This window comes from Mercurialis annua, linkage group LG4, assembly GCF_937616625.2.
Source record: "Mercurialis annua linkage group LG4, ddMerAnnu1.2, whole genome shotgun sequence".
Taxonomy (NCBI): domain Eukaryota; kingdom Viridiplantae; phylum Streptophyta; class Magnoliopsida; order Malpighiales; family Euphorbiaceae; genus Mercurialis; species Mercurialis annua.
In genome coordinates, this window is record NC_065573.1 from 23,794,850 (window position 1) to 23,804,075 (window position 9,226).

The 9,226-nt window shown below is 37.4% G+C and overlaps 2 protein-coding genes across 5 annotated transcripts; one reads left to right on the forward strand and one right to left on the reverse strand.

Annotated features, from left to right (window-relative positions):
- The first annotated feature begins 421 nt into the window (after positions 1-421).
- On the forward strand, positions 422-4,733 carry LOC126676894 (DNA-3-methyladenine glycosylase). 3 transcript variants are annotated; one of them, XR_007640437.2, is made up of 7 exons: positions 422-782; positions 1,540-1,611; positions 1,735-1,858; positions 2,038-2,108; positions 2,778-2,835; positions 2,918-3,190; positions 3,812-3,902. XR_007640437.2 is itself a non-coding variant. In XM_050371218.2 (7 exons), the coding sequence occupies exons 1-7, from the start codon at positions 447-449 to the stop codon at positions 3,916-3,918; spliced, it is 885 nt and encodes a 294-aa protein (XP_050227175.1). In that variant the 5' UTR covers positions 422-446; the 3' UTR covers positions 3,919-4,733. The 3 variants fall into 3 exon arrangements, 2 of the variants coding, with proteins under 2 accessions (XP_050227175.1, XP_050227177.1); XM_050371218.2 differs by having other exon boundaries at positions 2,918-3,034; positions 3,812-4,733; XM_050371220.2 differs by lacking the exon at positions 3,812-3,902 and having other exon boundaries at positions 2,918-3,377.
- LOC126676889 (gamma-tubulin complex component 3) lies at positions 4,734-8,048 on the reverse strand. Of its 2 annotated transcripts, XM_050371213.1 has the most exons (4): positions 5,662-8,048; positions 5,061-5,520; positions 4,924-4,977; positions 4,734-4,833 (listed from the first exon to the last, which is right to left on the reverse strand). In XM_050371213.1, exons 1-2 carry the CDS (start codon positions 7,941-7,943, stop codon positions 5,241-5,243), a joined length of 2,562 nt encoding a protein of 853 aa, XP_050227170.1. In that variant the 5' UTR covers positions 7,944-8,048; the 3' UTR covers positions 4,734-4,833; positions 4,924-4,977; positions 5,061-5,240. The 2 variants fall into 2 exon arrangements, with proteins under 2 accessions (XP_050227170.1, XP_050227169.1); XM_050371212.1 differs by having other exon boundaries at positions 4,734-4,977.
- Between the last annotated feature and the right edge of the window lie 1,178 nt (positions 8,049-9,226).

Below are 9,226 nucleotides of genomic sequence, written 5' to 3' on the forward strand. Positions count from 1 at the left end.
TTTTATTTTTATTAATAAAGGCCTTTTAAATTGTGTTTATAGTTGTAATCAATCAAGAATTATTTTGTCACTTCAACTTGACACAAAACATCAATTAAGAAGAAGTTCATAATTTTTGGATAAAAGCACTCACAATCACAATTAAACTAATTTGACTAATTGTAACCTCTTAATTAAGATGACACAAAATGATTTGAGTGAAACTGAGATGACGACAAATTATTAGACAATTTAAATCTAAAGGAATAAAACAAGGCAAAAGCCAAAACGCATATTTTTGAAGGTGTTTTATCCACGCCTATTTTAGAGTGTTTTATTTAAAACTACAAATTTGGCCTTATTTTATTTTTCATTCCAAATTCAAGGTTCAAAATGAACTTTTGTTGGAGTTGCCATCATTAAATTTAAAAGAAAAAAAAAAGGTAAAAGAATCATATAAAATAGCAATGGACTTAAAATTTCATATAGGCACCAGTAACAGGAACGATCAGATGAAGAAGTCTCAGCGATTCACCCGAGTCATCAAATCAGTTAAACCCAAAGAATCAGCCGACACCATCAACATTAGTTCAAAATCAGTGACCATTTGTAAGGCCAAATCCAACAAGCCCCGCCAACCCAAAACTCAAACGCTTCCAATCCCTGTATCAAACCCAGCCAGTTTTTTTGATAACTCAAGATTATTACCCTTTGACTTCTTTCAAATTGACGCTCTTGATCTTGCTCCACGTTTGCTCGGCAAGTTCTTGAGGAGAGATGACGTTGTTCTTCAGATCACTGAGGTTATTCTATTTACTAAATGTTTGTTTTGTTCTCTTTCGGCCATGTTTGGTTCATGGAATAGGTGCGGAATGGAATAGCTATTCCGTATAGAATGAAAATTCTTTACTTTGTTTCATGGAATAGGTATTCTACGGAATTGCTATTCCATGATTTTGTGGAATAAGTACTCCTCTCAAAAACTAAAGAATGGCTATTCCATTCTTTAAGGAATAACTATTCTATTCCATACTATTCCATTCCATGAACCAAACATGGCCTTCTTGTCAAGTTGTGGAAATTGCTTGAGAAAGTAGAGATTTTTAGTTTTGGATTTTTGATAATCTGTTGATATTTTAGTTTGTGTCATGCCCTTTTGTTTCATTTTAGAGCCGAGGAAAGTTGGAATTTTGTGTTGAATATACATCACAACCGTTGCTCCATGTCATTTAATAGATTAGCCATGCGGAATATTTAATGATAAAAAAAATAAATAATAATTATCTCTATCGCGAATGCTCATTTGCTTGTTGTAAATATGACATGGCTCAACATTCGTGTGGGATAAACTCTCGATCTCGAATGATAGAATACGTGATAGTAAGGTAAGTTTAAATTTCGAGTTTTATGTTAGAAATTTAGCATTCCTAATTTGAAGTAAAACAATAAACGAATTGATATTATATTATTATTGGTGTCAATCCCCCTATTATTATGACATGAAAAACTGCAAAATGTTTTGTGAATTGGTTCTAGTATATTAATAAGTTATTTGCACAGGTTGAAGCTTACCGACCTAATGATTCAGCTTGTCATGGCAGATTTGGTGTTACAGCAAGAACGGCTCCAGTTGTAAGTTAATTTGGATTGTTAAGTTTTTTATTTCCGTAAATGCGGCTGTTCAACTGTGGATGGAACGAAATTTTTGAATGTTGGCAGTAAATTTTTGTATATGATTTGTGTATCTGTCTATAGTTTGGAGCTGGAGGGCATGCATATGTTTATCTTTGCTATGGTTTGCATACAATGCTCAATGTTGTTGCAGACAAGGAAGGTATTGGGGCTGCAGTCCTGATACGATCTTGTGCTCCCATTAGTGGTAAATTTTCGTCTTGTTAATTATCGTACCGTTTATATTCACTAACTAGATTAGCCTTACCTTGATAGCCAGTGTCTCAAACTTAAAGAATGCTTTGAAAGGTCAAACTTAAAGAATGCTTTGAAAGGTTCTTACTATGTCATACCGCCTTTTCCAAGTCAGTTTAACCTTAATTGCAGGGTTGGATAAGATTCAGCAGCGACGAGGTCAGAAAACTGAGAAACCTGTTCTTCTTACTGGGCCCGGCAAGGTCTGTATTTTATTTTCTTGCCTACAATATAGCTGATTCGGTGGAGTGAATGTTGATTCATCAAGATCAATTTGATTTGCATGCATGAAATGAAGTCCATAATGTCTATGAAAAAATAAATTTTGTTCTAAAATCTTACATGGATAAACTCTTTCTAATGAATTGAAGAAGGAAACAAGCTTCGGATTTTGATATCGGTAAAATGAATAAAACATAAACAAATTAGTTATATTCTGCATGTTCATTAGAAGTCCGAAGTTGCTTCATGAACTAGTTACCGTTCTACATGTTAAATCTATTTAGAAGTTATTCAATGCAATTTAGAGATATCCAATGGAAGTTGAGCATTCTATATGTGCATTAGAAGTTGGACGTTTCTTGATGAATTATTTTGGATATATGTAGAGATTCTTCTAACTGGTAACGGCAGCCAGATAGGACTCGATGCTTCCTTGTCTCGATGCAACCGGTGTAAATTATGGATTTAACCCATTACTATTGCAATATATAATGCAATTCTATTTCTTTAATAATGCACTTTATGGTAGGGAAGCACCCGCCATATGTGAAAATGGAAATTTAAGAATTTTTCAATCATCGCTTGTAACGACTTTTTGGGATGGTCAGTTTGCTTCAGTATACTTAACATTTCTGCATTGTCGCATTCAGATTGGACAAGCATTAGGGATTTCAACAGAATGGTCTAGTCATCCCCTGTATTCTCCTGGTAAGTTTCTCAAAGCCTGTCAATTTTTAAATCCTAATGATATTTATACAGTCCTTGATATTAATTAAGGGGAATACAACAGGGGGATTAGAACTCTTAGATGGACCAGAGCCGGAGAGCATACTCGTTGGACCACGTGTCGGAATTGAATATGCTTTACCAGAACATGTCGGTGCATTGTGGAGATTTGCCATAGCAGGTACCCCTTGGATAAGTGCACCTAAAAACACACTGAGACTGCCTTGATATTTGAAGCAATTAGATATATCTATACTAGTTGGAGTCGATGGATAGACTCTCTGCTGTTGACCATTCCAGCGGTAGCTGTGCATAGCGATCACAGCAGATTCCAATGGTAATGAATATGTGAAGTAATTAATTGTTTGTATGTTTTTGAAAGAAGGCAAACACGTCGTCTCCCATAGGTCTATGCCTAGCTCATTATTTTGCAAATGATATATTTTTGCTCTTTATTTGCAAATGGCATCTTTTTGCTCTTTATTTGCAAAGAAGAATAGACATTGAAAATCATATTACTGCTCTCTTTGTTTATCAGCTTGATTGGCTATATGGGAAACTGTCAATCAACACAAGCATCATATTCTCTAGTAGGTAACTATTCGAAATAGGGGAATTTTTAGGAAAAACAGTAAAAGAATCAACATTTTAGTACTTCTTTAAAATAAATAAATTGTCTTCTTATGCTGGTGAAAATATAGGAGGGAGAGAGATCGGGTTTACGCTGCCTCTGAAATTTATTATTTTCATAATAAGATATGTTAAAAGAATGAGATTTAACACGTGAGATCTTGGGTTTAATCCTACTCTGTTGTTTCCATCCTTGATATAGTTTGCGAGGTTGATTTTACTCTTCTGGATTATGAAAAGAGTGTAAAACCCTCATATAACGCAACATAGAAGGTGTTGTTATTGAGCAAATAGGCGGTTAAAATCGAAGTTCATCTTCCTTTCACAGTTTCGCAAGACACTTGGGCAGGTCCTACAGTTCATAATCTCCTCTTCAGGAAAAGCAGCAAACAGTTTACAATACGAACATGCCTACAGAGTCAGAGTTCAACTTAAGAAGACGGCCTCTAATGCCACTGTCAAACCAAAAGAGACCAAAAGAGATTGCCGAAACTGAAACTTCAAACTAAGAACCATTTCAGCCATCCACCGGAAAGAAGTACTCATTGGCCTCGTGCTCTTTCATGTTCCATTCGTCAGACTTGTATAAAAGCAAAACACAGAAGTGCATCTTATAAAGTTTGATGCATAAATACAAGTTGATATTCTAAAAAAAAATACAAGTTGATAGATATATAAAGTTGGGCTCCAAACTTCCAAGTGAGGAGAACATAACATCTTCAACATGTAGTTAACAAAAGAAGAAAGTGCATAGAACTGGACAAAAACAAGTGCAGCATTTAAAAGATATCACCAGAAAGTCATTAGACATTCATACCGGAAACCCTAAAGACAAAGATGACAACCCATAGAAGAAAGCATGTTTATAACAAGATGTATGCAAAATGAAATAAGCTGGCGGAGACTGTTGCTTCACATAAATTCTTCAATTACTCAACTGCTGGCGTAGACTGTTGCTTCACATAAATTCTTCAATTACTCAACTGCACTTGCAAATGTGTATATAGCAAGGAGATATGCTGCAGGCTGAGGAAAAATTCTGACTCGAGTGCAAAAAAATCATAAAAGGAAAGGACAATAAACACCTAGAAGGCCAAACGTCATTTCTTGACAAAGAGTGTCCATTGAAGACCTAATTTAGTAAGTATGTATGCTTGTCTTCGATACAATAGCAATAAACATTAACAAGATGAAGCATAATGGGAACAAATTTGGAAACAATACCACTATCAAGTGGCACCACTGCACAATTAGAACATGAAAATCATGTAACATACCTTACTCATCATTTAGCCATTACAGAACTGTGGTACAAATATACAAGCACACGGAAAAAAAAGCTAGCAACACCTGGAATAATATCATTAGTAATGAATTGGCAAATCAAATTCAAGCCGTCTACACTAATTTTAACACCATCATCTAATGATACAAGAATACCTTCAATATGGTTGCAGACCTTAGCCCAAGCTATCAAAAAGAAGCACACTCCATCTGAAAAGAAAAATACAAGGATTTGTGAATAAAGAATTAAAGAAAATGTGAAATATAATAAAATGACAATGAAAATTAACTACCAAAGATTAGCAACAAAGATGCAAACAGGTTGTCCAGATGTCAGCAATGAACTGCACAATTCAGTCACATGGAAGTGAGCAATTAGTCAAACTGAAGCCATGTTTTCATGCCTTGAATAGCAAATTTTGAGTTTGAACCCAGACATAAAAACTGATTCTTCAACCCCTATTTGATTGGATTCAACGGCTATAAAACTCAGTGAAGTCAAGACGGAACAAGAGGAATTTTAGATCAACATGATGCTGCACAGGCAATTGAGATAAAAATCCTTCTAGCAACGTTGTATATTCCTTTGCTATGGCATCCAATTCCTGCCCCATATTTCGAAGAAATTCTCCTGCACGTTCTGTTATTGCTTTCCTTCCATCACTAATCCATGATCCAGTTTCTGAAGATTTACCAGTCGTGTGCCGTCGTGATTTGTTCTTTTCTTGAGAAGGCATGGAGCTTGCAATTGTTCTGGTGAAAGCAGGGAGCAGGTGTAATTCAGAAAATGCTAATTGAACTATAAATATTTACAAATTACAACTGAAGAAAAAAAATAAAAGAGGGACACTTTCTTCATAGATTTAAATTGTAATAAAATTGGCAAGTCTTCACCTTGCTTGCAATTCATGAATGCCTTCGTATAATCGATCTGCGTGACTTCTGAAACGTAATATAAGGTCAAACAAGACAAATAGTGACTTGTAAAGAGGTTGAGAACGTTCACCGAGAAGAGACTTCTCCACGATTGAATGGAGATACTTCTCATGGGCTGCAAGCAAATCATCAAGATCCCTTGCTACTTCCATGTCATTTAAAAAATCAGACCATGACACCTCCAAGACTTCAAACATGATATAATATTGCAGGTTTGTAACAAAATGGTTCATATCATCCCAAAGAACCTGGCATCGCCTTAATGTTGAAAGTAACTGTAACTTAACTGCACCTTGCAGCTTTGTTAATGTATGAGAAGTAATGCAATTTGGTTTCATCGTCTTCCAAACACCAATAAGTGCATGCTCTACTCGTCTCAGCTTCCAAAGAAAATTAAAAATTCTCAAATACCTTGCCATAACAGACTCTGTAAATACTGTATCTAGTGGAGCCCTGGCATCATATTCCAAGGAGAACACATCCCAGCCCCTATCTCCAGAGCCATGCGGCATCATCTTGACCTTCAATCTATCTAATATGTCACGGTCATCGTACTGAGCATTAGATGATCGGATTGCACTTTCTAGCAATCCAGCAAGCTTGAAAGAGCTAATAGTACTAGCAGGTTCAGAAAGATCGGGTCCGACGATGTCCATTAGATACTGAACAAAATCACCTTGGCCTAATAGTAAATAACGCTTGATTGCAAGACAATGCTCCTTGAACCGATACCTTGTATGCATAACATCCAAGAGGTGCTTATCTATTCTCTTTGCAGCTTCATCAACCAGAGTTTCGAGTGCATCGGTTTCACCGTATCCAAGATTCCCTCTTCTAGTTGTGGTTCCAGCGGCGGTAGCAGCCTCAGTTGCAGTATCTGCCCAGCCACGATCATCACAACAAACACGAAGAAAGTTTATAGACTTTCCGGTCCTTAAGATGCGCTGAGCAAGAGATTGTGAAATGAAGGAAGGAAGCATTCCAGCATGAAGCCGGTAACCTTCCCTCCACAGTGATTCGGCTTTCACAGGCTGACCCACAACAAAAAACTCAGCAAAAATGTCCTCTAACTCCCCTTCCAAAACCCAACTCCTCACCATTTCAAAAAGCGGAGAGCACACACGCTGAAGTAAACTCCTCATAAATTCATGTACAAGTGGATCCCCATGCTGAGCATGCAAATGTATAGCCCCGGCCATTGCCCCGCCCCTCAAAACTCTGCACTTATCAACCAGAACAGCCATTAACCTCATTTTCACCATTGGCTCCGCAAACCAAACTGACAATCTCCTCAATGATAAATAGTTCCCTGAACCGGCCGCTTCAGAAACCAATGGAATAGGATTCATTGCCTGCGCTTCAAGAACAGCCAGCAACTTATAATAAACCGAGAGCTCATCTTGCAATGCAGCACAAAAAGCTTGTGCTACAGTACCAACATCTTCAGCAGGAAAGTGATCCATACTCTCTGAAATATACCCTTTTACCTTTCTAAACAACCACCCCAACTCACACAACTTCCTAATCATAATCCTAGTAGCTCTAGGAACCTTAACACTGTCAAGCAATAAATAACCATCCGCGTTCATATCAAATTTAACATATTTCCCATCAATCCCTTGACAAGCATACAACACATCTCTAACTAAAACCTCCTCGGTGGCTTCGGTTTCCTCTTTAACCAAATTAACATACTCCCTAAAGGCAACCTCCCGCAAATTCTGCGGATCTTTTGATACCAATAAAACGCCATTATCCCAACCTTTACCCCCACCTTGCTTCAAGTTATGATTAACCCGCGAATGATGATTAAAATCAAGGTCATTTAAAGCTAAATTTGGCAATAAATAAGTAGAATTGACTCCATCATCAGAGATAATCTTGAGCAAATAAAGAACAGCCCATTTGTTATTGATGCTACCAGGGCCATTTTTGGAAGAGAATTTGTTAAAAAGGTCAGAAAAAGTAAGCGCGAGTGAGGACTTACCTTGAGTAGCGAGACGACGCTTGATAGACTCAGCAATTGCGGCGGAATCAGGCGCAATTGTAGGAGTTAATCTACTCGAAATAATGCGGATTGCGTAGCGAAAAGCATTTTGGAAATCTTTGGGGTTTGGATTAGGGTTTAAATTAGGGGGTTTAGTGACGGAATTAGGGTTTTGCTGCTGCTGCTGGGAGAGTAAACGATGGACTAATTCTTTAACTAGATCTACGCATTTTTGCTGATCTTCTTCTTCCATTTTATTTGCAAATGGAGTGAGTGAAGCAGTGAGGGTTTTGATTATTTATATTTTTGAGAGAACAACTAAAAAGGTTTTTGATTTTTAATGGGCGGGGAATTGCAAAGCTCACAATTCTTTTATTTTGCTTTTCTTTCTTTTATTCTTTTATTTAGTTATTTATTAAATACATAAATCAACTTACTTGTTAATAATTTTTTTATCGGAAAAATGATTCTATTAAATCAAATCGGAAGCAATTACATTTGTGAGAAATTCAGGAAAGTGTGATAAGCCCACTCCTGATGACCTGAAATAAAACTGGCGTGTTGCGCTACAACATGCGCTGCCTGATTCGCAGATCGTCTCACGAAAGAAAAATAAATATTATCAAACTGCTTCGATAACTCCCAACAGTCCTCCACTAGTATCTTTGGCTCCGAAAGACTTGGATTCCTAATTGCTAAAATCACGTCCATCGCATCAGACTCCACAATAATATTATCTCTATCTTTTAGCTAACTAAGAGCCTCCCTAATATCTATAATCTCAGCAAGTCGAGGAGCATAACCACCGTAAAAACTGCACTGCCGAGCTAAAACAACCTTTCCCTTCCAGTCTCGGAACACTATCCCTATACCAATCCGCTCTCTGCCCAGAAACACTGCAGCATCATATTAACTTTTAACCACACTTGAGGGGGAGCTTGCCAACGAATCTGCCCATCATTCTTATTCACCACTGCTTTCCTAAGCTGAGATGGACCCGAGTTCGCCGCCAACCAAGAAGAGAACTGATGACCAGCTGAATTCATAAAGGACGAAGCATATACCATTTTATTGCCAAACTGCATCATTCCTAGATAACCATAAGTTCCAGCACACGTAAGCAATAATTGATTTCTTCTCTTCATCATGATGGTCAAGCCAGACACTACACCAAGACTTCACATTACAAATCCATCTCCACTAAAATCTATAGCTGCTAATCTCCAACATTCTACCGCCTTGGGACAAAATCAAAACAGATGGAAAGCTGTTTCTCTACCCGAGCTACAGACCATGCAGGTCTCATTGACAATGACGTGCTTGCTTGCTAAGGCATCAATAGTTGGCAGGTACCCGAGCACAACCGCCATAAAAAGCTCTGAATGGGGAAAACGCTTGGACTTGGAAGAATCGCGTATGGAACGGAGCTTTAATACTCCAAATACTACTCCAGACCCCATCAGGTTCATGCTCCAATCTTCCCGAAATTGTTCTATAAAAGCTTTTGACCGAAAAATTGCATTTTGGATCAAGCTT

Coding starts and splice junctions, on each gene's coding strand:
- LOC126676889 (XM_050371213.1), bottom strand. CDS start 7,943: ATGGAAGAAGAAGATCAGCAAAAATGCGTAGATCTAGTTAAAGAATTA. Junction 5,521..5,661: donor ATTCATGAATTGCAAGCAAG/GTGAAGACTTGC, acceptor TGCTTTCACCAG/AACAATTGCAAGCTCCATGC.
- LOC126676894 (XM_050371218.2), top strand. CDS start 447: ATGGACTTAAAATTTCATATAGGCACCAGTAACAGGAACGATCAGATG. Junction 783..1,539: donor TTGTTCTTCAGATCACTGAG/GTTATTCTATTT, acceptor TTATTTGCACAG/GTTGAAGCTTACCGACCTAA. Junction 3,035..3,811: donor GTGGAGATTTGCCATAGCAG/GTACCCCTTGGA, acceptor TTCCTTTCACAG/TTTCGCAAGACACTTGGGCA.